General features: G+C 62.7%; 2 protein-coding genes across 2 annotated transcripts in view; both read left to right on the top strand.

Moving 5' to 3' along the window:
* Nucleotides 1-19,190, top strand: part of SYNGAP1 (synaptic Ras GTPase activating protein 1) — a 51,736-nt gene extending 32,546 nt beyond the window's left edge. Inside the window, 7 exon segments of the mRNA XM_071420063.1 lie at nt 680-855; nt 1,532-1,573; nt 3,637-4,543; nt 6,318-6,491; nt 8,293-8,504; nt 11,902-11,991; nt 18,161-19,190. Coding sequence (XP_071276164.1) covers nt 680-855; nt 1,532-1,573; nt 3,637-4,543; nt 6,318-6,491; nt 8,293-8,504; nt 11,902-11,991; nt 18,161-18,308 — 1,749 coding nt within the window. The 3' untranslated portion in view covers nt 18,309-19,190.
* Nucleotides 18,851-25,123, top strand: LOC139586555 (trithorax group protein osa-like). The gene is made up of 4 exons (XM_071420065.1): nt 18,851-18,869; nt 19,501-21,080; nt 22,364-22,507; nt 22,722-25,123. Exons 1-4 carry the CDS (start codon nt 18,851-18,853, stop codon nt 23,718-23,720), a joined length of 2,742 nt encoding a protein of 913 aa, XP_071276166.1. The 3' UTR covers nt 23,721-25,123.
* Nucleotides 25,124-26,953: the final 1,830 nt, after the last annotated feature.

The raw sequence follows: 26,953 nt of genomic DNA on the forward strand, positions 1-26,953 counted from the left end.
AGCCACAGCCTCACCTGGGGATGGCCATGGGCAGGTGACCCCTCCCCAGCCTCCGCAGGTGTCATCCTCCCGCCCCCATGGGTCCCCCCAGGTGAGGTCCCAGGGGTCCCAGCTGCCCAGCTGAGCTCCCCAGGTGTGCCCAGGTGTGCCCAGGTGTGCTGAGTGCCCCCCGCAGGAGGTGCTGCTGAAGCTGGGCCCCATTGCAGGCATTGGGGCTGCTCTAGTTGGGGTTCCAGGCACACTCAGGTGTGCCCAGGCACGCTCAGGTGTGCCCAGGTGTGCCCAGGTGCTCTCACCTGTCCCTCCGCAGGAGGCGCTGCTGAAGCTGGGCCCCATTGCAGTCATTGGGGTTTCCCTAGATAAGGTTCCATGCACGCTCAGGTGTGCCCAGGTGTGCCCAGGTGCTCTCACCTGTGCCCCCGCAGGAGGCGCTGCTGAAGCTGGGCCCCATTGCAGTCATTGGGGCATCCCCTAGACAAGGTCCCAGGCACACTCAGGTGCTCTCAGGTGCACTCAGGTGCACCCAGGTGCTCTCACCTGTCCCCCCGCAGGAGGCGCTGCTGAAGCTGGGTCCCATTGCAGTCATTGGGGTTTCCCTGGATGAGGTTCCAGGTGTGCCCAGGCACACTCAGGTGCGCTCAGGTGCACCCAGGTGCTCTCACCTGTCCCCCCTCTGCAGGAGGCGCTGCTGAAGCTGGGTCCCCTGCCCCGCTTGCTGACCGACATCAGCGTGGCGCTGCGGAACCCTCACCTGCAGCGCCAGCCCAGCCAGGGCGAGCGGCTGCCGCCCAAGGGGCTGGTGCTGCGCGGGCCCTCGGCCGACCTGCAGCCCTACCTGGTGCGCGACCTCAACAGGTGAGCGCACCCGCCTGGCCCCGCCCTCCCCCGGCTCTGCCTGTGGGGCTGAGGTGGCACCTGGCTCACCTGGGCTGGCCCCACCCACCTGTCACCACCCCTTGTGTGATCAAGGTGACCCCTCCATCTCACCTGGCCTCACCTGGGCTGGCCCCACCCACCTGTGACCCCCCTGTCCTGTCCCGTTGTGTGGCCCAAGGTGTCCCCTGTCTCACCTGGCCGCACCTGGTGGCCCTCGCTCTCACCTGGGGTGACTCCACCCACCTGTGATGACCCCTCCCCCCCATGTCCCCATGGTGACCCCAAATACCTGCGGGACCTTCACGTCCCACCTGTGACCCCAGTGTCACCTGTTGCTGCCGGGTCTCACCTGGGGTCTCACCTGTCCCCCCCTGTGTCCCCTGGTGCCCTCACCTGTCCCAGGGTCCCTTGGTCTCACCTGGAGGTGTCACCTGTCCCTCCTTGTGTCCCCCTGGGTGTGGTGCTCCCACCTGTCCCTGGTGTCCCCAGATCTCACCTGAGGGTCTCACCTGTCCCCTCCATGTTCCCTTGGGGTCCCTGGGTCTCACCTGGGGGTGTCACCTGTCCTGCTCTGGTGTCCCCCCATGTCCCCACCTGTCCCAGGTGTCCCCAGGTCTCACCTGGGGGTCTCACCTGTCCCTCACCTGTCCCACAGCTCCGTGGATCTCCAGTCCTACATGGTCCGGGGGCTCAACAGGTGAGGGGCGGGGCCTGGGAATTTGGGAATTGGGTGGTTTGGGATTTGGGGTTTGGGGATTGGGAATTGGGATTTGGGGTTTGGGAATTTGGGGGGTTTGGGATTTGGGATTTGGGAATTTGGGGGATTTGGGGTTTTTGGGTTTTGGGGAATTTGGGGTTTGGGGGTTTGGGGAATTTGGGGTTTGGGGGGTTTGGGGTTTGGGGATTGGGGTTTGGGTTAGGGTTAGGGTTTGGGGTTTGGGATTTGGGAATTGGGTTTGGGATTTTGGGATTTGGGGTTTGGGGTTTGGGATTTGGGAATTGGGTTTGGGATTTTGGGATTTGGGATTTGGGGTTTGGGATTTGGGAACTGGGTTTGGGATTTTGGGATTTGGGGTTTCAGGATTTGGGGTTTGGGCATTGAGATCAGGATGGGGATGGTGATTGGGATTGGGGTGGGGATGAAACTGGGATCAGGGACAGGTGTGGGGACAAGAACATTTGGGATGGGATGGGATGGGAATGTTGGGATGGGATGGGAACATTTGGGATGGGATGGGAACATTTGGGACAGGGATGGGAACATTTGGGATGGGAATGTTTGGGATGGAAACGTTCGGGATGGGAACGTTTGGGACGGGGATGGGAACATTTGGGATGGGAATGTTTGGGATGGGATGGGAATGTTTGGGATGGGATGGGAATGTTTGGGATGGGACAGGAATGTTCAGGCTGGGGATGGGACAGGCAGGGATGGGACGGGCCCGGGACAGCAGCGGGACAACGATCCCAGAGATGGATTTGGGGCCGTGTCCAACCACCGCCACCCCATGCGTGTTCCCCGTCCCGTACCCCCCATCCTCCATCCCCTGCCCCCAATCCCGTGTCCCCTCCATCCCTCGCCATCTCCACATCCCACATCCCCATATCCCATATCCCCATATCCCATATCCCCTCCCCATATCCCCATATCCCATATCCCCATATGCCATATCCCATATCCTCATCCCATCTCCCCATATGCCATGTCCCATATCCCATATCCCATCCTATATCCCATCGCATCTCCCCATCCCATATCCCATATCCCACATCCCCATATCCCATATCCCATATCCCATCCCATATCCCATATCCCATATCCCATCCTATATCCCATATCTCCATATCCCATCCCATATCCCATCTCCCCATATCCCATATCCCCATATCCCATATCCTACCCCACATCCCCGTACCCCCCATCCCACCCCACATCCCCAAATCCCATATCCTACCCACCCCCGTACCCCACATCCCACCCCACACCCCGCTCCCCACCCCTGTACCTCATCCCTGTACCCTCATATCCCCATACCCCATATCCCCCATCCGGCCCCACATCCCTGTACCCCACACTCCACCCTATATCCCCGTACCCCCTATCCCCCCCCCCACATCCCCCCCCTATATCCCCATACCCCATACCCGACATCCTGGCCCCCATCCCTGTACCCCCATCGCACCCCACATCCCCTGTACCCCCATCGCACCCCACATCCCATCCCACATCCCACTCCCCATCCCTTTACCCCATATCCCCATACCCCATACCCCCATCTGGCCCTACACCCCGCCCCATATCCCTGTACCCCAAATCCCACCCCACATTCCCGTATCTCATATCCCTGTACCCCACGTCCCCGTACCCCACATCCCCATATCCCCTATCCCGCCCCCCATCCCCCTACCCCCCATCCCACCCCACACCCCCCCAATATCCTCATATCCCATACCCACACCCACCCCATATCCCCTTACCCCCCATCCCTCCCCACATCCCCCCAATATCCCCGTACCCCATACCCACATCCCTCCCCACATCCCCTTACCCCCCATCCCATCCCATACCCCACATCCCCCAATATCCCCACATCCCATACCCCATATCCCTCCCCATATCCCCACATCCCACACCCCACATCCCTCCCCATATCCCCACATCCCACACCCCACATTCCTCCCCATATCCCCTCATCCCCGTTCCCCCGTCCGTCCGTCCGTCCGTCCGTCCGTCGGTCCGTCCGTCCGTCCCTCGCGCAGCTCCATGGACGTGCCGCGCCTGCCGTCGCCGCCGCAGGAGAAGGGTCCTCCGGAGGTGCTGGTGCTGAGCCGCCCGCCGCTCGCCCGCTCCTCGCCCGCCTACTGCACCAGCAGCTCGGACCTCACCGAGCCCGAGGGCGGCCGCGGCGGCGCGCTGGGCGTGGGCAAGAGCGTCTCCATGCTGGACCTGCAGGACGGACGCGTGGACAGCATCCCCAGCCTGCCGGCCGAGCTGCTGGCCGGGGGCGCGGCGCCGGGGGGCGCGGGCCAAGGGGGGCTGCGGCCCGGGCGGCTCTCGCAGGGCAGCGCCTCCAGCCTGGCCCCGCCGCGCCTGGGCGTGCCCGAGCCCGGCGGGCCGCAGCTGCGGGTGCCGCTCTCCTTCCAGAACCCGCTCTTCCACCTGGCCGCCGACGGGCCCCTGCGCGGCCCCGACGGGCCCGGAGGAGGAGGAGGAGGAGGAGGGGGCGGCGGCGGGAGGGGCGAGGGGGGCGGCCCACCGGACGGGGGACACTACGTGGGGGGAGTCGCCCCGCCGCCGCTGCACGGCTACAGCAAGAGCGAGGAGCTGGCGACCCCTCCCCAAAAACACATCACGCACAGCCACAGCTACAGCGACGAGTTCGGGCGGCCCGGAGGAGACTTCGGGCGCAGGCAGCTGTCGCTCCAGGACACGCTGGCGCCCCCCCAGATCACCATCGGGGCCCCCCCGCCGCCCACCCCGCGGGGGTCGCGGGCGGGAAAAGGGGGCGGGGGCCCGCAGGCGCTGGGGGTGCCCCAAAAGCCGCGCCCGGCCAGCGGGAACCTGCTGGCATCGCCCGAGCCCGCCTACGGCCCGGCCCGGTCCCGCCAGCCCTCGCTGGCCAAGGAGGCCTCGGTGGCCGGCATGAAACCGCCCGTCACCAAACAGGTGAGGGGACAGCACCGGGGACAGGGGGGACAGCACCGGGGACAGCGGCAGGAACAGGGGGGACGGCAGCGGGGACAGAGGGAACAGCGGCGGGGACAGAGGGGACAGAGGCGGGGACAGCGGGGACAGAGGCGGGGACAGCGGCGGGGACAGAGGGGACAGGGGGGACTGAGGGAACAGCAGCGGGGACGGAGGGGACAGAGGGGACGGCACCGGGGACAGCGGAGGGGACAGCGAGGGGACAGAAGGGACAGGGGGGACAGCGGGAGGGAGGGGGCAGAGGGGAGAGAGGGGACAGCAGTAGGGACGGGGGGACAGACGGGACATGGGGGGGACAGGGGGGGACACTGGGGACATGAGGACATTGTGGGTGTGGGGGACTTTGGGGACACTGGGGACATTGGGAAAGTGAGGGGATGTGTGGGATTTGGGGGGATGCGCAGGGTGTTGCGAGGTGTGAGGACATGGGGACGCTGGGGACATGGGGGGCATTGGAGGGTGTGGGGGACATGGGGGACATGCAGGACATTGGGGGGTGTGGGGAGATATGGGGACACTGGGGACACTCGGGGGACACTGGGGGACTTGGGGGGATATGAGGACATTGGGCGGTGTGAGGGACTTGGACACTGGGGACACTGAGGGATGTGTGGGATATGGGGACACTGGGGGACACATGGGGACATCAGGGACATGGGGGGATATTGGGGGCTCGGGGATGTGTGGGGTGTAGAGGGTGTGGGGGACAGAGGGGACATTGGGGGACACGGGGACATTGGCATGTGGGACATGGGGACATGCTGGGGACAGGATGGTGAAGGGGGAACCGAACTCATCTTTGTGTCCCCCTGTGTCCCCCCATGTCCCCCTGCTGTCCCCATGTCCCCTTATATCTGTCAATATCCCATGTCCCCCTGCTGTCCCGCTGTGTCCCCATGTCCCCATGTCCCCACATCCCCGATGTCCCCATGTCCCTGTATCTCCACACACCCAATACCCTCGTGTCCCTGGTGTCCCCATCTCTCACAATGTCCCCATGTCCCTGCCTTGCCATGTCCCTCTGTGTCTCTGTGTCCCATCACATCCCAATTGTCCCTTTTCCCCCATGTTCCTTTTCCCCTGATGTCCTTGCGCTGCCCCTGTGTCCTGGTGTCCCCTCACTGTCCCCTCACTGTCCCTGTGTCCCCATATTCCCTCACTGTCCCCATGTCCCCTCACTGTCTCCATGCTGTCCCCTCACTGTCCCCGTGTCCCTGGGCTGTCCCTGTGTCTCCAATGTCGCTGTGTCCCCTCCCTGTCCCCATGTCCCCGCTGTCCCCATGTCCCTGGGCTGTCCCCATGTCCCCGGGCTGTCCCCATGTCCCCTCCCTGTCCCCATGTCCCCACTGTCCCCATGTCCCTGGGCTGTCCCCACTGTCCCCATGTCCCTGCTGTCCCCACACTGTCCCCATGTCCCCTCCCTGTCCCCATGTCCCTGGGCTGTGCCCGGGCTGTCCCCATGTCCCCGGGCTGTCCCCACACTGTCCCCATCTCCCCACGTCCCCTCCCTGTCCCTATGTCCCCACTGTCCCCGCTGTCCCCATGTCCCCTCCATGTTCCCATGTCCCCGGGCTGTCCCCACACTGTCCCCATGTCCCCTCCGTGTCCCCATGTCCCTGGGCTGTCCCCGTGTCCCCATGTCCCCTCCATGTTCCCATGTCCCCTCCATGTTCCCATGTCCCCGCTGTCCCCACACTGTCCCCGCTGTCCCCTCCCTGTCCCCGTGTCCCCGCAGGCGTCGCAGACGCCGTCCACGCTGAACCCGGTGCTGCCGGCGTCGGAGCGCACGGTGGCCTGGGTGTCCAACATGCCGCACCTGTCGGCCGACATCGAGAGCGCGCACATCGAGCGCGAGGAGTACAAGCTCAAGGAGTACTCCAAGTCCATGGACGAGAGCCGGCTGGACCGGGTAGGGACTCAGGTGTGAGCGTGCAGGTGTGAGTGACACAGGTGTGTGAGTGATACAGGTGTGACTGGGACAGGTGTGCCCAGGTGTGCTCAGGTGTGAGGGGTACAAGCTCAAGGAGTGCTCCAAGTCCATGGACGAGAGCCGGCTGGACCGGGTAGGGACTCATGGGTGAGTGTGCAGGTGTGAGTGACACAGGTGTGAGTGACACAGGTGTGACTGGCACAGGTGTGTGATTGGTACAGGTGTGCCCAGGTGTGTGATTGGTACAGGTGTGCCCAGGTGTGAGGGCCACAAGCTCAAGGAGTGCTCACCATGGATGGGAGCCAGCTGGACCGGGTAGTGCAGGTGTGACTGGCACAGGTGTGTGAGTGACACAGGTGTGCCCAGGTGTGTGAGTAACCAGGTGTGCCCAGGTGTGAGGGGTACAAGCTCAAGGAGTGCTCCAAGTCCATGGACGAGAGCCGGCTGGACCGGGTAGGGACTCAGGTGTGAGCGTGCAGGTGTGAGTGACACAGGTGTGCCCAGGTGTGTGAGTGACCCAGGTGTGCCCAGGTGTGAGGGGTACAAGCTCAAGGAGTGCTCACCATGGATGAGAGCCAGCTGGACCGGGTAGGGCAGGTGTGACTGCCACAGGTGTGACTGGGACAGGTGTGACTGGCACAGGTGTGCCCAGGTGTGAGGGGTACAAGCTCAAGGAGTGCTCCAAGTCCATGGATGAGAGCCGGCTGGACCGGGTAGGGACTCAGGTGTGACTGACACAGGTGTACGCAGGTGTGCTCAGCTGTAAGTGACACAGATGTGTAAGGGATCCAGGTGTGCTCAGGTGTGAGTGACACAGGTGTGCTCAGGTCTACCCAGGTGTGAGTGACAAAGGTTTGCTTAGGTGTGAGGGGTACAGGTGTGCTCAGGTGTGCTCAGGTGTGCAGGGATCTGGTGGATGATGCTGGTGGAGCTCAGGTGTGCAGGGATCCAGGTGTGCAGATGTTCAGGTGTGCAGGGATCCAGGTGTGCAGATATTCCGGTATCCAGGTGTGCCCAGGTGTGCCCAGGTGTTCAGGGATCATGGGGATGGTCCTGGTGGAGCTCAGGTGTGCAGGGATCCAGGTGTGCCCAGGTGTGCAGGCTGCAGGAGATGACCCCATGCACCTCAGGTGATGATGCTGGTGGATCTCAGGTGTCCCCAGGTGTCCCCAGGTGTCCCCAGGTACCATAGCTGTGCCCAGGTGTGCCCGGTGTGCCCATAGCTGGGTGTAGGGGTACCCAGGTGTGACAGGTGTGCCCATAGCAGGGCTGTAGCTGTGCCCAGGTGTGACAGGTGTGCCCATAGCAGGGCTGTAGCTGTGCCCAGGTGTGACAGGTGTGCCCATAGCTGGGTGTAAGGGTACCCAGGTGTGACAGGTGTGCCCGTAGCTGTGCCCAGGTGTGCCCAGGTGTGCCAGGGCCCTGCAGTGTCCCTTTGGCAGGTGAAGGAGTATGAGGAGGAGATCCACTCGCTGAAGGAGCGGCTGCACAGGGACAAGGGGGTGACAGGTGTGCCCATAGCTGTGCCCAGGTGTGCCAGGTGTGCCCATAGCCGGGTGTAGGGGTACCCAGGTGTGACGGGTGTGACCAGGTGTGCCCATAGCTGGGTGTAGGGGTACCCAGGTGTGACAGCTGTGCCTGTAGCAGGATTGTAGCTGTGCCCAGGTGTCACAGGTGTGCCCGTAGCTGTGCCCAGATGTGCCAGGTGTGCCCATAGCAGGGCTGTAGCTGTGCCCAGGTGTGCCAGGTGTGCCAGGGCCCTGCAGTGTCCCTTTGGCAGGTGAAGGAGTACGAGGAGGAGATCCACTCGCTGAAGGAGCGGCTGCACATGTCCAACCGCAAGCTGGAGGAGTACGAGCGGCGCCTGGTGACGCAGGAGGAGCAGACGAGCCGCATCCTCCTGCAGTACCAGCAGCGCCTGGAGCTCAGCGAGAAACGGCTCCGGCAGCAGCAGCAGGAGAAGGACTCGCAGATCAAGAGCATCATCGGCAGGTGAGGGACACACGGGGACAGCGGGGACAGCCTGGGGACACGGGGACATTGAGGGGACACGGGGACATGGGGACACACAGGGATACAGAGACAGTGGGACACACACAAGGACATGGGGACACACAGGGACACGGGGACACACAGGGACACAGGGACAGTGGGGCACAGACAGGGACATGGGGACACACAGGGACACGGGGACACACAGGGACACGGGGACTTGCGGATCAAGAGCATCATTGGCAGGTGAGGGACACATGGGGATAGCAGGGACAGCCTGAGGACACGGGGACATTGAGGGGACATGGGGACATGGGGACAGACAGGGATACCGGGACATGGGGACACACAGGGACACAGGGACTCGCAGATCAAGAGCATCATCGGCAGGTGAGGGACACACGGGGACAGCGGGGACAGCCTGGGGACACGGGGACACACGGGGATATCGGGGTACAGGGACACACAGGGACACGGGGACACACAGGGACACGGGGACTTGCGGATCAAGAGCATCATTGGCAGGTGAGGGACACATGGGGATAGCAGGGACAGCCTGAGGACACGGGGACATTGAGGGGACATGGGGACATGGGGACAGACAGGGATACCGGGACATGGGGACACACAGGGACACAGGGACTCGCAGATCAAGAGCATCATCGGCAGGTGAGGGACACACGGGGACAGCGGGGACAGCCTGGGGACACGGGGACATCGAGGGGACATGGGGACAGTGGGGCACACAGGGATATGGGGACAGTGGGACACACACAGGGACACGGGGACTCGCAGATCAAGAGCATCATCGGCAGGTGAGGGACACATGGGGACATCGAGGGGACATGGGGACAGTGGGGCACACAGGGACATGGGGACACACAAGGACATGGGGACTCACAGATCAAGAGCATCATTGGCAGGTGAGGGACACATGGGGATAGCAGGGACAGCCTGAGGACACGGGGACATTGAGGGGACACAGGGGCATGGGGACACACAGGGATACAGGGACAGTGGGACACACACAGGGACATGGGGACACACAAGGACACGGGGACTCGCAGATCAAGAGCATCATCGGCAGGTGAGGGACACACGGGGACAGCGGGGACAGCCTGGGGACACGGGGACATCGAGGGGACATGGGGACATGGGGACACACAGGGACATGGGGACACACAAGGACACGGGGACTCGCGGATCAAGAGCATCATCGGCAGGTGAGGGACACACGGGGACATCGAGGGGACATGGGGACAGTGGGGCACACAGGGACACAGGGACAGTGGGGCAAACAGGGACACGGGGACTCGCAGATCAAGAGCATCATCGGCAGGTGAGGGACACACAGCGGGGACAGCCTGAGGACACGGGGACATCGAGGGGACATGGGGACATGGGGACACACAGGGACAGTGGGGCACACAGGGACACGGGGACTCGCAGATCAAGAGCATCATCGGCAGATGAGGGACACACGGGGACAGCGGGGACAGCCTGGGGACATGGGGACACACAGGGACACAGGGACATCGAGGGGACATGGGGACATGGAGACACACAGGGACACAGGGACTCGCAGATCAAGAGCATCATCGGCAGGTGAGGGACACATGGGGACAGCCTGGGGACACGGGGACATCGAGGGGACACGGGGACACAGGCACAGGGGCACACAGGGACACAGGGGACAGTGGGACACACAGGGACACGGGGACTCGTGGATCAAGAGCATCATCGACAGGTGAGGGACACACGGGGACATGGGGACAGATGGGGACACGGAGATAGATGGGGATGCGGGGACAGACAAGGATTTAGGGGTACAGGGACACACAGGGGCACACAGGGACATTGGGGACATGGGGACTTGCACATCAAGAGCATCATTGGCAGGTGAGGGACACACGGGGACAGCCTGGGGACGTGGGGACAGACAGGGACACAGGGACATGGGGACCCACGGGGACATTGGGACAGACAGGGACATTGGGGACATGGGGACACCCAGAGACACGGGGACAGATGGGGACACTGGGGACATGGGGACACAGGGACACGCAGGGGTGTGGGGACAGCCAGGGGGCACTGGGGACACACAGGGACATTGAGGGGGACACAGGGACATCAGAGATACAGGGACATTGGGGACATTTGGGACACGGGGGACACAGGGACACAGGGGATACAGGGATGTGGGAGTGACACAGGCACACGTGGGACGTGACACAGAGGTGGCATGGAGACACCAAGGGACACGGTGTGGCCCACGTGTGTCCCCATGATTGTCCCCAAGTCCCCAGGTGTCCCTGGCATGTCCCCCCAGGTATCCCTCAGGTGTCCCCAGGATGTCCCCGGGTGCCCCTGGGCTGTATCAGAAGTGTCCCCATGGCTCTGGGTGTCCCCCAGGTGTCCCCAGAGTTGTCCCCATGGCTCTGGGTGTCCCAAGGTGTTCCTGGGCTGCCCCTGGGATTGTCCCCATGTCTCTGGGGCTGTTCCCAGGGTGTCCCCATGCCCCTGGGCTGTCCCTGTGAGTGTCCCCATGTCCCTAGAGATGTCCCTGTGATCCCAGGGCTGTCCCTGAGCTGTTCCCATGTCCCTGGGTGTGTCCCCCTGTCCCTGGCTGTGTCCCCATGTCCTCAGGTGTGCCCCCATGTCCCTGGGCTGACCCTGGGCATGTCCCCATGTCCCTGGATGTGTCCCCAGCAGTGTCCCCATGTCCCTGGGCTGTCCCCAAGGGCCCAGGGGGTGTCCCTGGGTGTGTCCCTGGGTGTGTCCCCATGTCCCTGGCCTGTCCCTGGGCTGTCCCCAAAGGCCCAGGGGGTGTCCCTGGGTGTGTCCCCATGATCCCTGAGGTTGTCCCCATGTCCCTGGGCTGTCCCTGGGCTGTCCCCAAGGGCCCTGGGGCTGTCCCTGGGTGTGTCCCCCTGTCCCCAGGTGCGCCCCCATGTCCCTGGGCTGTCCCTGGGTGTGTCCCCATGTCCCTGGCCTGTCCCTGGGCTGTCCCCAAAGGCCCTGGGTGTGTCCCCAGGTGTGTCCCCCTGTCCCTGGGTGTGTCCCCATGTCCCTGGCCTGTCCCTGGGCTGTCCCCAAAGGCCCTGGGTGGTGTCCCTGGGTGTGTCCCCCTGTCCCTGGGCTGTCCCCATGTCCCTGGCCTGTCCCTGGGTGTGTCCCCCTGTCCCTGGGCTGTCCCCATGTCCCCGGGGGGTGTCCCTGGGTGTGTCCCCCTGTCCCTGGGCTGTCCCTGGGCTGTCCCCATGTCCCCGGGGGGTGTCCCTGGCTGTGTCCCCCTGTCCCTGGGCTGTCCCCATGTCCCCGGGGGGTGTCCCTGGGCCTGGCCGGGGATGTCCCCGGGGGGGTGGCAGCATGACCCCGGTGAAGCCTGGCCCCGCAGGCTGATGCTGGTGGAGCAGGAGCTGCGCAGGGATCACTTGGGCGCCCACGACCCATCCGAGGGCCGGCGGCGGCTGCTCGACGCTCAGGTGGAAATTACAATGTCATTGCTCTGCTCCGTGTGACATCGGCCATCCCACGCCGCGCTGGGGGCGGGATGGGGGTCCCTGGGGGGGCTGGGGGTCCCTGGGGGGTGTTTGGGTATTTTGGGGGGAGTTAATTGGGGTCTATGGGGGGATATTTGGGTATGTTAGGGGGGTTATGGGTGTCCCTGGGGGATATTTGGGTATTTTGGGGGTGGTTATTGGGGAGGTATTTGAATATTTGGGGGGGTTATGGATGTCCCTGGGGGATATTTGGGTATTTTGGGGGTGGTTATTGGGGGTCTATGGGGGGGTATTTGGGTATTTTGGGGGGGTTATGGGTGTCCCAGGGGGATATTTGGGTATTTTTTGGGGGGTTATTGGGTGTCCCTGGGGGGTATTTGGGTATTTGGGGGGGGTTATTGGGGGTCTATGGGGGGGTATTTGGGTATTTTGTGGGGTTATGGGTGTCCCAGGGGGATATTTGGGTATTTTGGGGGTGGTTATTGGGGAGGTATTTGCATATTTGGGGGGGTTATGGATGTCCCTGGGGGATATTTGGGTGTTTTGGGGGGGGCTATTGGGGGTCTATGGGGGGGTATTTTGGGGGGTTATGGGTGTCCCTGGGGGTATTTGGGTATTTTGGGGGGGTTATTGGGGGTCTATGGGGGGGTATTTGGATATTTTGGGGAGTTATGGGTGTCCCTGGGGGGTGTTTGGGTATTTTGGGGGTGGTTATTGGGGGAGTATTTGCATATTTGGGGGGGTTATGGGTGTCCCTGGGGGGGTGTTCGGGTATTTTGGGGGGGTTATGGGTGTCCCTAGGGAGTATTTGGGTATTTTCGGGGTGTTATTTGGGGTCTATGGGGGGGTATTTGTGTATTTTTGGGGGGTTATGGATGTCCCAGAGGGGTTTTTGAGTATTTTGGGGCAGTTATTGGGGGTCTATGGGGGTATTTGGGCATTTTGGGGGGGTTCATGGGTGTCCCTCGGCCTTTTTGGGGGGTTGTTTTGGGTTTTTTTATGATGGGTGTTTGGGGATTTTGGGGTGTTATTTGTGGTTTCTGGGGGTATTTGAGGGGGTTATTTGGGGTATTTGTGGATTTTGGGGGGGTTCTGGATGTCCCTGGGGGGTTTGGGGGGTCTCTGGGGGTTTTGGGGGGGGTTATGGGGGTCTCCGGCTGTCCCTGGGGGTTTTAGGGGTGTCCTTAGGGGGGTTATTTGTTGTCTATGGGGGGTGCTCGGGGATTTTGGGGGGGGTTTAGGGGATTTTGGGGTGTTATTTGGGGTCTCTGGGAGTGTTTGGGGGGTTTTGGGTGTCCCATGGAGGGCTTGGGGGGGTCTGGGGGGTTTTTGGGGGGGTTATTGGGGGTTATTGGGGCCTCTGGGTGTCCCCGGGGGGTTTTGGGGGGGATAATTTGGGGTCTGTGGGGATTTTGGGGGTTATCTGGGGAATTTGGGGGGGTCCCTGGGTGTCCCCGGGGGGATTTTTGGGGTTATTTGGGGATTTTTGGGAGTCTCTGGGTGTCCCCGGGGGGATTTTGGGCGTTATTTTGGGATTTTGGGGAGTCTCTGGGTGTCCCCGGGGGGATTTTTGGGGTTATTTGGAGATTTTGGGGGATTTTTGGGGGTCTCTGGGTCCCTTTGACAGGGGTTTGGGGACCCCCGGGGGGGGCTCCTGTCACCTCTGGGGGTCCTGAGGGGACAAGGCCACCCCTGGGGGGGACGTGGTGGCACTTGGGGGGGTGCAGGGGGACAGGGCCACCCCCAGAGGGGACAATGGGACCCCTGGAGGGGGGACAGGGACCCCTGGAGGGGACAGAGCCACCCCCAAGGGGGACAGGGCCACCCCCAAGGGGGACAGGGCCACCACCAGGGGGACAACAGGACCCCCAGAGGGGACAAAGTGCCCCCCAAGAGGGGACCTGAGGGGGACAGGGCCACCCCCAGTGAGGACAGGGCCACCCCTGGGGGAACAAAGTGACCCCCCAGAAGGACAGGGCCACCCCCCAGTGGGGACAAGGCCACCCCAGAGGGGACAAAGTGACCCCTGGAAGGGACAGGGCCACTCCTGGAGGGACAGGGCCACCCCCGGTTGGGACAAGGCCACCCCTGGGGGGACAAAGTGACCCCCAGGGGACACAGGGCCACTCCTGGGGGGACAGAGTGGCCCCCACAGGACACAGGGCCACCCCCAGGGTGACACCAGAGGGACATTTCCAGGTGGAGGTGACACCGCCCCACCCCCCACGCCAGGGACAGCGCCACCCCTGTGTCCCCAAGGCCACCCCCGTGTCCCCAAGGCCACCCGGGTGTCCCCCCCCAGCGACGGAGCCGTTCCTGTGCCCCCTCCTCGGGTCGGGGCCACCTCAGGGGCCACCTAAGGGACACTTCAGGGTCACCTCGGGGCCACTCTGGGGTCACCTCAGGGGCCACTTTGGGGCCACCTCAGGGGCCACCTCAAGGCCATCCTGGGGGTCACCTTGGGGCCACTTTGGGGTCACCTCAGGGGCCATCTCAAGGCCACTTCAAGGCCACCTTGGGGTCACCCCAGGACTACCCCAGGGGCCACCTTGGGGGCCACTTTGGGGCCACCTCAAGGCCACCTCAGGGGCCACCTTGGGGCCACTTCGGGGCCACCTCAGGGGCCACTTTGGGGTCACCTTGCGACCACTTTGGGGCCACCTCAGGGGCCACTTCAAGGCCATCCTGGGGTCATCTCAGAGCCACCCCAGGGTCACCGTGGGGCCACCCCGGGGCCACTTCAAGGCCACCCTGGGGCCACCTCAGGGCCCACCTCAGGCCCCACTTCAGGGCTACCCTGGAGTCACCTCAGGACCACCCCAGGGTCACCCCAGGGCCACCTCGGGGTCAGCCCGGGGCCAGCCCGGCCGGGCCGTGTCCCCGCGCGGCGCGGTGGCCGCGGTGGCCCTGATGTCCCCTCCCGTGTCTCTCTTGTCACAGCTGTCCGTCAGGTAGCGCGGCCCGGCCCCGCCAGTGGCACCGGACCCTCGGCCACCGGTGACACCCCAGGTGGGTCCTTGTCCCCTCCCTGTCACCCCCCGGGCCGCACAGGGGGACCCTTGGGGACACGGATCCCAGATGTCCCCAAGGCCCTCCTGTGTCCCTAAGGGACATTGGGGACCCTTGGGGACATGGATCTGGAATGTCCCCAAGCGCTCTGCTGGCCCCAAGGGACACTGGGGACACTTCACGGGTGTCCCCATGTCCTTCCCATGTCCCCATGTCCCCCCCATGTCCTTCAGGCACATTGGGGACCCTTGGGGACACAGATCCAGGTGTCCCCAAGGGACATTGGGGACCACTGGGGACACGGATCCAGGTGTCCCCATGTCCCTCCTGTGTCCCCATGTCCCTCATGGGCACTGGTGACTCCTTGGGGACACGGATCCAGGTGTCCCCAAGACCCTTTTTGTCCCCAAGGGACATTTGAGACCCTTGGGGACATGGATATGAAATGTCCTCATGTCCCTCCTGTGTCCCTCATGGGCACTGGGGACTCCTTGGGGACACGGATTCAGGTGTCCCCAAGACCCTTTTCTGTCCCCAAGGGACATTGGAGACACCTGGGGACATGGATCTGGAATGTCCCCATGTCCCTGAGGGACACTGGGGACTCCTTGGGGACACAGATCCAGGTGTCCCCATGTACCTCCCATGTCCCTCCCATGTCCCCAAGACATATTGGGGACCCTTGGGGACATGGATCCAGATGTCCCCAAGCCACATTGGGGACCCTTGGGGACACAGATCCAGATGTCCCCAAGACCCTTTTCTGCCCCCAAAGGACATTGGGACCCCTTGGGGACACGGATCCAGCTGTCCCCAAGACGCTCCCTGTCCCTATGTCCCTCAAGGGCACTGGGGACACTTGGGGACACTTGGGGACACGGATCCAAGATGTCCCCAAGACCCTCCTGTGTCCCCATGTCCCTCAGGACCCCCTGGGGACACCACCCCCGGTGTCCCTGTGTCCCTCCTGTGTCCCCATGTCCCTTGGGGACATGGATTCAGGTGTCCCTTTGTCCCTCCTGCTGTCCCCATGTCCCTCCTGCTGTCCCCATGTCCCCGAGGGACATGGACCGAGGTGTCCCAATGTCCCTCCTGGTGTCCTCCTGTCCCTCCCGTGTCCCTCCCGTGTCACCCGGGGACACGGATCCAGGTGTCCCCTTGTCCCTTCTGTGTCCCCATGTCCTTTAGAGACATGGGGAACCCCTTGGAGACACTGTCCCAGGTGTCCCTTTGTCCCTCCTGATGTCCCCATGTCCTTCCTGGAGTCCCCATGTCCCTTGCGGACACTGGGGACCCTTTGGGGACACTGGGGACCCTTTGGGGACACCACCCCAGGTGTCCCCATGTCCCTCCAGGTGTCCCCATGTCCCTTGCGGACACTGGGGACCCTTTGAGGACACCACCCCCGGTGTCCCCATGTCCCTCCTGGTGTCCCCATGTCCCTTGTGGACACTGGGGACCCTTTGGGGACACTGGGACCCTTTGGGGACACCACCCCCGGTGTCCCCATGTCCCTCCTGGTGTCCCCATGTCCCTTGCGGACACTGGGGACCCTTTGGGGACACTGGGGACCCTTTGGGGACACCACCTCCGGTGTCCCCATGTCCCCTCAGGTGCCACCATCGGCCCTGTCCCCACCCCCTGGAGGTGCCACCATTGTCCCCATCGCCCCCAAGGGGAGGTGACCATGGTTTGGGGTGGGGTTGGGTTTGTCACCAAATGTCCCCCAGCGCTGGCGCCGCGTCACCGTCACCATCCTCGTGTCTTGTGTCTGTCCCCATCTCACCGGGGGGGAGGTGACACCCGTGTCCGTGTGCCATGTCCTGTCACCGGGGTGGGGACACTTCGGGGGTGTTTGGGGACAGTTTGGGGGGGTTGGGGACAGCTCAGGGGGGTTGGGGACAGCTTGGGGGGCTTGGGGACAACTGAGGCAGCACCAGGACAATTTTGGGGGTGGGGACAGTTTAGGGGAGGGTGGGGACAATTTTAAGGGGGGGGTGGGGACAATTTTGGGGGTGAATCTCCTCAGTTTTGGGAGGGGGTGGGGTCAAACCGAGGGCGTCCCGCCTTCATTTTTTGGGGTTAATTTTAGGGTGAAACTTTTAGGGTCGGGGTTAACTCCAGGGGGTCAGGGTTAACTTTAGGGTTAATTTTAGGGGGTCAGGGTTAATTTTACGTTAATTTTAGGAGAGCAGGGTTAATTTTAGATCAGAGTTAATTTTAGGAGATCAGAGTTAATTTTAGGTTAATTTTAGGAGATCAGGGTTCACTTTAGGGTTAATTTTAAGGGGTCAGGGTTAACTTTACGGTTAATTTTAGGAGATCAGGGTTAATTTTAGGGTTAATTTTAGGAGATCAGGGTTAAATTTAGGTTAATTTTAGGGGGTCAGGATTAATTTTAGGAGTTCGGGGTTAACTTTAGGGTTCATTTTAGGGGGTCAGGATTAACTTTAGGGTTAATTTTAGGGGGTCAGGGTTAACTTTAGGGTTCATTTTAGGGGGGTCGGGTTTAATTTTAGGGGGCCAGGGTTAACTCTAGGGTTAATTTTAGGGGGTCAGGATTAACTTTAGGGTTAATTTTAGGAGATCAGGGTTAAATTTAGGTTAATTTTAGGGGGTCAGGGTTAATTTTAGGAGTTCGGGGTTAACTTTAGGGTTAATTTTAGGGGGTCAGGGTTAACTTTAGGGGGCCAGGGTTAACTTTAGGGTTCATTTTAGGAGATTAGGGTTAACTTTAGGGTTCATTTTAGGGGGTCGGGTTTAATTTTAGGGGGCCAGGATTAACATTAGGGTTAATTTTAGGAGATCAGGGTTAACTTTAGGGGGCCAGGGTTAACTTTAGGGTTCATTTTAGGAGATCAGGGTTAATTTTAGGAGTTCGGGGTTAACTCCGGGGCGGGTCAGGGATGGTTTTGGGTGGGTTCGCGTTGATTTGGGGCCGCCCCGAGGGCCCCGCGCCGGTGCCGCAGGTGAGTGAGCCCCGCCCGGGGGAGGGCGGGGGACGCTCGGGGACACTCGGGGGACATTCAGGGACACTCGGGGGACACTCAGGGACACTCGGGGGACATTCAGGGACACTCGGGGGACACTGAGGGCGGCGCTGGCGGGGGCGGGGGGGTGAATGAGCCCCCTCGGTGCCTTGCAGGAGAGGCAGCTTTCCGCCGTGGGTGCAGCAGACCCGGGTGTGATTTGGGGGGCCGGGGGGGTCCCCGGGCGGCCCCCGCCTCCGCCCCCGCCACCCCCGATCACGGCCAACGGCTGCGAGCGGCGCGGCCCCGCTGCTGAGCACTGACCCCCGCCCCGGGGGTCGCCGGGACCCCCCCCCCCCTCAAAAAAACCGCACCCGCACCCCCCTTGAGTCCCCCCAAAACCCCCCCAGCCCTGGGGGGGAAAAAAAGGGGGAAAGGGGAGGGCGGGGGGGAGGGGGGAACACCCGGAGACCCCCGGGGTGAGGAGGAGGAGGAGGAGGAGGAGGAGGAGGAGGAGGAGGCGAGGGGGGCTCGCGTTTGTCGGGGGTCTCTCACGCGAGGAATTCGGGGGGGTCCGCACGAGGAATTTTTGAAGGGGGGGTCCTCGTGCAAAGGGCTCCTCGTGCGGGGAAACGGGGGGGGCGGGCCAGGATTTGGGGTCCCCGTGCGACAATTTGGGGTCCCCGTGTGAGAATTTCGAGGTCCCCTTGTGAGAATTTGGTGGTCCCCGTTTGAGGATTTTGGGGTCCCCGTTCCAGGAATTGGGGTCCCCGTGCGAGGATTTTGGGGTCCCTGTGTGAGAATTTCGGGGTCCCCGTGCGAGAATTTCGGGGTCCCCGTTCTAGGAATTTGGGGTCCCCATGTGATGATTTCCGGGTCCCCGTGTGGGAATTTTGGGGTCCCCGTGTGAGAATTTCAAGGTCCCCGTGCAAGGAATTTTGGGGTCCCCGCGCGAGGATTTCGGGGTCCCCCTACAAGGGCTCCTCGTGCCACCATCCTCTCGTGTCACCAAGAGGAATTTGGGGGCGTCCTCGTGTGCCAGAGCCCCTCGAGTGTCACCAGCTCCTCACCGAGGGCTCCCCGTGGCACCCAGAGGAATTTGGGGGGCTCCGAGTGGCGCCGGGGCCAGCCCAGCCCTACTGAGAGGGTCCCGAGTGCCACCAGCTCCTCGTGTCACCAAGAGCCCCCCGAGTGCCACCAGTTCCTCAAGTGCCAGCAGCTCCTCATGTCACCAAGAGCTCCTCGAGTGCCACCAGCTCCTTGTGTCACCAAGAGCCACCAAGTCCTCGTGTCACCAAGAGCCCCTCGAGTGCCACCAAGAGCCCCTCGAGTGCCACCAGCTCCTCGTGTCACCAGGACCTCATTGCAGGAGAACCTGGGGGGGTCCTTGTGCCACCAAGAGCCCCCCGAGTGTCACCAGGACCGGCCCAGCCCCCGTGTGCGGGTCCCTGGTGTCACCGGGGTCTCTCTCTGTGTCACACGCCGCCCTTGGGCACCCACCGGGACCCCCCTGAGCATCGGGACCCCCAAAATTCACCGTCCTCGTGCACCGGGACCCCCCCTCAGGACCCCCCCTCAGGCATCAGGACCCTCGAGTTTCCCCTCCCCCCCTCCTCGTGCACCGGGACCATCAGAGACCCCCCCCCCCCCATCAATCAGCGCCGTCACCGAGCACCGGGACCCCCCCTTCGAGCATTGACCCCCCGCCATCGTGCACCGGGACCACCGGAGACCCCCCCCGAATCACCGAGACCACCGGACCCCCCCTCAAACATCGCCAGCCTCGGGCACCGGGACCACCGGAGACCCCCCTCAAATCACCGAGCACCAGGACCCCCCCCATGCACCGGGGCCACCGGAGACCCCCCCAAATCACCGAGCACCGGGACCCCCCCCATGCACCGGGACCACCGGAGACCCCCCTCAAATCACCGAGTACCGGGACCCCCCCTCCGTGCACCGGGACCACCGGAGACCCCCCCGAATCACCGAGCACCGGGACCCCCCCTCCGTGCACCGGGACCACCGGAGACCCCCCCGAATCACCGAGCACCGGGACCTCCCCCGTGCACCGCCCCCCCCTCGTGCACCAGCACCGGGACTGGACCCTCCTCGAGCACCGGGACCCCCCCCCCTGTGCATTGACCCCCCCTCTCCGAGCACCGGGACTGGGACTGGACCCCCCTCGAACCCCGGGACCCCCCCGGGCACCGGGACCCCCCCCGGGCAGCGCCACCCCCGTGCACCGGGACTGGGACCGGACCCTCCCTCGTGTACCGACCCCTCCCCGAGCACCGGGCCCGGACCCCCCTTTGTGCCCCCTCCCCACCCATCACGGGGGTTCTGCCCCCTCCCCTTTGACGCCCCCGGGAACAGCACCGGGACTGGGGGGGGGGCCCAGGAGCGGGACCGGGGGGGCTCCGAGCACTGGGGGGGGCACAGGGGGGTCCCCAGCACCGGGGGGGTCCCTTGGGGCTCAATCCTGTGACCCCCCCCCGTTATCAGCCGGGACCCCCCGTTATCACCAGGGACCCCTCCCAACTTACCGGGACCCCCCCATTCACTGCCTCCCCGCCTTCACCGACACCCCCAAAGCGCTGGGGACACCCCCAGTCCATGAGCCCCCCCCAGTGCGCCAGGACCCCCCCTCACCGCCCCCCCACTCACCGGACCCCCCAATCCATGGGACCCCCCCCACACTCACCAGACCCGCCCACACTCACCAGGACCCCCCAATCCATGGGACCCCCCACACTCACCAGACCCCGCCCCCCACTTCGGCACCCCCCGGGCCCCCCCCCCCATTGATTGAACCCCCCCGAAACGCCCCCAGCCCCTCCCCCCTCGGCCCCCCCGAGCCCCCGGCCCGCGTTGGGCCCCGCCGGGGCCGGGCTGGCTCCACCCCCCGGGGCCCCCCCGAGCCCCCCCGGGCCCCCCAGGACCCCCCGAGCCCCCCCGGTGGGGCCGGGCTGGCTCCACCCCCCGGGGCCGCCGCTGAGCGGAGCCTTTCAATAAACGCCGATCGGTCTTGTAGCCACGCCCATAGCGGGGCGGGGCCGCGCGGGGCGGCCAATGGGGAGCGGGGGAGAGGGGAGGTAAGAAAGGATTATGAATGGGAGCGTGGGGAAAGGGGCGGGGCCCCGGAAGGGCGGCCAATGGAGAGCGGAGGGGGCGTGGCCTGGGATTGGGCTGGAAGGGGCGGGCAAGAAAAGGGGGCGGGGCCCCGAAATTACCTCAAAATTACCCCTAAAAACCCCAAATCCCCCCAAACTCCAGTCAAGGACCACGAAATACTCTAAAAATACCCCAAAATTACTACAAAAAAAAAAATCGAAACTCCAGTCAGGGACCATAAAACAGTCCCAAATCCCCCCAAAATTGCCCCAAATCCGGTCAGGGAGCCCCCAAATCCCTGTAGGATCCCCCAGATTCCCTCTGGGTGCCCAAAACCCAATCGGGACCACCCAAAATCTTCTCAGGACCCCTTAAAATCTCCCGCAGATTCCTGCAGGAGCCCCCAGATCCCCTCAGGACCCCCCAAAATCCCCCTCAAATCCTCTCACAACCCCAGTTCTCCATAGAGACCCCCCAAAATCTCCCCAAACCCCTCCAGGGCCCTCAATTCTCCCTCAGATTCCCTAAAATCCCCTCATATCCCCTCAGCACCCCCAAACCCCCTCACAACCCCCCAGACTCCCTCAGGAACCCGTTCTCCCTCAGGACCCCCCCAAACACACTGAAATCCCCTCAGGACGCCCCAAACCCTCTCAGGATTCCCCAAATCCTCTCATGACCCCTCACATCCTCTCAGGAACTCTAAACCCCCTCACAACCCCCCAAACCCCTTCAAGACCCCCCCAGATCCCCTCAGGACCCCCAGTTCTCCCTCATGACACCCCAGGCCCCCTCAGATCCCCCCAAATCTCCTCAGGACCTCCCAAATCCCCTTAGGACCCTCCAAATCCCCTCAGAACCCCTCACATCCCCGCAGGACCCCCCTGTCCCCCTCAGAATCCCCCAAATCCCCTCAAGATCCCCAATTCTCCCTCAGGACCCCACAAACCCCTTCCGGACCCCCCCAAATCCCCTCACATCCTCTCAACCCTCCCCAATCCCCTCATAATCCTCCCAACCCCCCTTCATCGCCCGTTCCCCGCTCCCGGTGCTGACCGCGGTCGCTGTCGCCCATCCCGCACTGCCGGGGGGGGTCCTGGGGCTCCCTCAGCGCCCCCAAATTCCTCCCCCCCCCCCCCCTCCCCCCGCGGCCTCAGCCCCGCTCCGCCGCCGCTGGGCCCCACCGGGACCACAATGCCCACAATGCCCCGCGATCCCGTTTCCTGTGACGTCACGCCGCCCCGCCCTTTCCGGCGTTGTCCAGAGGCGGCTCCGCCATTTCCCCGTGCGCCGCTACCGGGGCCGGTTCTGGGCCGAGACCGGCGCTTGTCCTGGGGCTCGTTCAGCCCTGCCGGAGCGTCCCCAGAGCGTCCTTTCCGGGTCCCCAGTGAGCATGGAGGACCAACGGGTGCGACGGGGGTCGAGGAGGGAAGGGGAGGGGGCGTGACAGAGGGGGACGGGGGGACACGGGGGGTGGCAGGGGGTGGCAGAGGGGACGGGGGATGGCAGAAGGGCAGAGGGGACCGCAGAACCCTCCAGGGAGGAGCAAAGGGGACCCCGAGAGGGAACAGGAAGCCACAAATGCCACCAGGTCCCTGACACCTCCCCTGTCCCCTGCCCAGGTGTCCCCTCCCGAGCTGCCGCTGGAGCGGCAGGTCACCGTGGTGGCCACACTGGGCACGGTGGTGGCCGCCGTGACCGGGCAACACAGGGACGTGCGGCGACGCGTGTCCCCAAAGTTCCTGCATGCAGCCCTGGGGCGATTCACCCAGAGCCTCCGTGAGATCCTGGACCACGGCGATGTCACCTCCCTGGGCCACCGTGGTGTCCCCTCCCTGGGCCAGGCCCTGGCTGCCTTTGACCCCACCACCCCAGAGGCCAGCTGGGACCATGTGAGAGCCGTGGCCACGGCCTGGTGGACGTTGGTGGCTGCACTGGAGGAGAGATGGAAACGCCTGGCCTGGGAGGCTGCTGAGCTCGTAGTTATCTGTGAGCACACGGACCCTGCCCGGGCCAGGGACCCACAGGACAAGGCCACCTACCGGGGGACAGCTTGGCACAACCTGGTGGCCACGGTCCGGTGGTCAATGGTGACCCTGGACTGGGAGAAGGAGGAGGAGGAGGAGGTGGCCTCGGCAGGGGCCACGCGCGATGCCCAGGAGGCAGCGGCCACCAGCAAGGAGGAGGTGGCCACCAGCGAGGCCATGGGAGAGGCTGTGGTGGCAAGGGTGGACACCAGGAGGGGACACTGGGCAGAGGCAGCCCTGGAGCCGCTGAAGCGCTTGGTGGAAGCGTGTGACCGAGCCGTCGCGTTCACCAGGAACGTGGAGTTCTACCTCTGGGAGGTCAAGTTCATCCTGAAGTGGGGAGAGCAGACGTCCCGCGACGTTCGCGAGGACTTGGAGGCCAAGGTGGCCGAGTTGGAGCAGCTGTGGAATGCCAGCGCCCGCCTGTTCAGCAATTACCTGCTGGGGGTACTGGAGCTCATTGACAGCATCCTCTTGAATCCCTATGGTGGCCCTGGTGGCCCCGGTGGCCCAGGTGGCCCTGGCAGCCGCGCAGTGACCAAGCTGTGTGAAAAAGCCATCGAGAACATCCCGAAGCTGCTGCGGGGACAGTGATGTCACTGCTGTGATGTCATCAGGGCAGTGATGTCACTGGGGAGACTTGTGGACACTTGAGTGCCACCAGCTCGAGGGCCACCAGCTCCTCGTGTCCCCAGGAGCCCCTCAAGTGCCACCAACTCCTAGTGTCCCCAAGAGCCCCTCAAGTGCCACCAGCTCCTCGTGTCACCAAGAGTCCCTCAAGTGCCACCAGCTCCTTGTGTCACTCAGAGCCCCTCAAGTGCCACCAGCTCCTCGTGTCCCCAGGAGCCCCTCAAGTGCCACCAGCTCCTCGTGTCCCCAAGAGCCCCTCAAGTGCCACCAGCTCCTTGTGTCACCCGGAGCCTCTCAAGTGCCACCAGCTCCTTGTGTCACCCAGAGCCTCTCAAGTGCCACCAGCTCCTTGTGTCCCCAAGAGCCCCTCAAGTGCCACCAGCTCCTCGTGTCACCCAGAGCCTCTCAAGTGCCACCAGCTCCTCGTGTCACCCGGAGCCTCTCAAGTGCCACCAGCTCCTCGTGTCACCAAGAGTCCCTCAAGTGCCACCAGCTCCTTGTGTCCCCAAGAGCCCCTCAAGTGCCACCAGCTCCTTGTGTCCCCAAGAGCCCCTCAAGTGCCACCAGCTCCTCATGTCACCAAGAGTCCCTCAAGTGCCACCAGCTCCTCGTGTCACCCGGAGCCTCTCAAGTGCCACGAACTCCTTGTGTCACTAAGAGCCCCTCAAGTGCCACCAGCTCCTCATGTCCCCAGGAGCCCCTCAAGTGCCACGAACTCCTTGTGTCCCCAGGAGCCCCTCAAGTGCCACCAGCTCCTTGTGTCCCCAGGAGCCCCTCAAGTGCCACCAGCTCCTCGTGTCCCCAGGACCTCATGCAGGAGAACCTGGGGGGGTCCCTTGGGGCTCAGTCCTGTCCCCCCCCCAAATAATCAGCCAGGACCCCCCCCCATGAGAAACGGGTCAGAATTGAAATTTTTATAAAAGTTTAAGGGATAAAATCCTGGTGCTAATTGCCAAAAGCTCACCGTTAATTAAACCACGTTCTTTATATTCTGTTATACCACAGCAGTTCATGAATATTCATGAGGGTTGATGCATATTCATAGTATATTATTGATCAAAAAATATATATATATATGAGTAATAAAATAGAAATACAATATATATTTTACAAAAGTATTTTATAATATTTTATACCAACAGAATTTATATTATATTTATATATATTATTATATTAATTTATTATATTATTTAAAATAATATTTTATTTTAATATTTTATATATACATAAATATACGTATATTTTTCTATATTCTGTATAAATTATTTTCAAACATTCCTGGAGGTTCCGATGTTCTTTTGTTTGGTTTTAACCCTTGACTTGCCTCCTCGCCATCTTGTGCATTAAACTAATTTATTTCATTTCTCCTTGCGGTTCCATCGTGTCGTGTTTTCACTCTCTGGTGATGAGGGAAGAATTCACAAATTCTTCTTTTTTTTTTGCTGTTTTGGCACTGGGACGGAACTGGGGACACAGGGACACAGCAGGGAACACTGGGACAGTGTCCCAGTCTCTCTGCAAGCCTCTCAAGTCCCTGGGCCTTACCCGGGTCGGCAGAGAGTGGGGGGGGTGACCCCACCACGGCCGACTGCAGGGAGACACTCTCTGTGCCCCGAGGGTGCTGAGGGCACTCAGGCTGGTTGCCTTCGCTGCAGCAGAGACGACCGAGACGTCGGTGGAAGAGGAAAGGGGCCGACTCCCAGCAGGGGGTATTCCAAGGTTTTATTAAGGAGTCCCGAGCGAGCTCCTATACCTCAGGGGGTTCCTCCTGCCGAGAGCGCTGGGGGACGTTTGGAGCTTACATTTAAAGGGGGGAGGAAACTAACATAGATAAAATCCTACTGACCAATAGGTATCTCTGGGGGATGGGTGCTGGGGGGACAGACATACAAAACAGCGTATGGGGCAGGACTTGGGGGGTTGACCCTTGGCCCCTGGCTAATCACTCGACAACTTGGACCGAAACTTCTAGGTAGGGGGCTGGGATGTCGAGGTGACTGGCAGAGAGCCAGGGTGGGGGTTTTGGAGATCTTATCCCGGGAAAGGGATAACACGAGTACAGGGAAAAGGAGGGGGGGGGGGGGGGGGTACAGTCTGAGATAAGCCATTTGGGAAAAACATGGGAATACAAAACCAACTACTTCAAGGTATTACAAAATATAAGAACGCACTACAACAGGACAGGGACACTGGGATGGGACTGGTGACACTGGAAGGGGGACACTGGGACAGGATGGGGGACACTGGGGCAGGGACTGGTGACACTGGGAGAGGGACACTGGGACAGGATGGGGGACACTGGGACGGGACTGGTGACAGTTGGACAGGGACACTGGGACAGGATGGGGGACACTGGGATGGGACTGGTGACACTGGGAGAGGGACACTGGGACAGGATGGGGGACACTGGGATGGGACTGGTGACACTGGGAGAGGGACACTGGGACAGGATGGGGGACACTGGGATGGGACTGGTGACACTGGGACAGGGACACTGGGCTGGAACTGGGGGCAGTGGGAGGGGACTGGTGACAGTGGGATGGGGATACTGGGACAGGATGGGGGACACTGGGAAGGGACTGGTGACAGTGGGACAGGGACACTGGGACAGGATGGGGGACACTGGGGCAGGGACTGGTGACAGTGGGAGAGGGACACTGGGACAGGATGGGGGACACTGGGATGGGACTGGTGACAGTGGGACAGGGACACTGGGACAGGATGGGGGACACTGGGATGGGACTGGGGACAGTGGGAGAGGGACACGGACAGGATGGGGGACACTGGGGCAGGGACTGGTGACACTGGGAGAGGGACACTGGGACAGGATGGGGGACACTGGGATGGGACTGGTGACAGTGGGACAGGGACACTGGGACAGGACTGGGGACACTGGGATGGGACTGGTGACACTGGGACAGGGACACTGGGCTGGAACTGGGGGCAGTGGGAGGGGACTGGTGACACTGGGATGGGGATACTGGGACAGGACTGGGGACACTGGGAGGGGACACTGCGATGGGGACATCAGGAAGGGACTGGGGTGGAACTGGTGACACTGGGAACACTGGGACAGGGACACTGGGACAGGATGGGGGACACTGGGATGCTGGCATTGGGATGGAGCTGGGAACACTGGGGTGGAACTGGGGACACTGGGACAGAAATGGGAACACTGGGACAGGATGGGGACACTG

The sequence above is a fragment of the Agelaius tricolor genome, unplaced genomic scaffold, assembly GCF_023055355.1.
Source record: "Agelaius tricolor isolate 1412-34295 unplaced genomic scaffold, bAgeTri1.0.p SCAF_124, whole genome shotgun sequence".
Lineage (NCBI taxonomy): Eukaryota > Metazoa > Chordata > Aves > Passeriformes > Icteridae > Agelaius > Agelaius tricolor.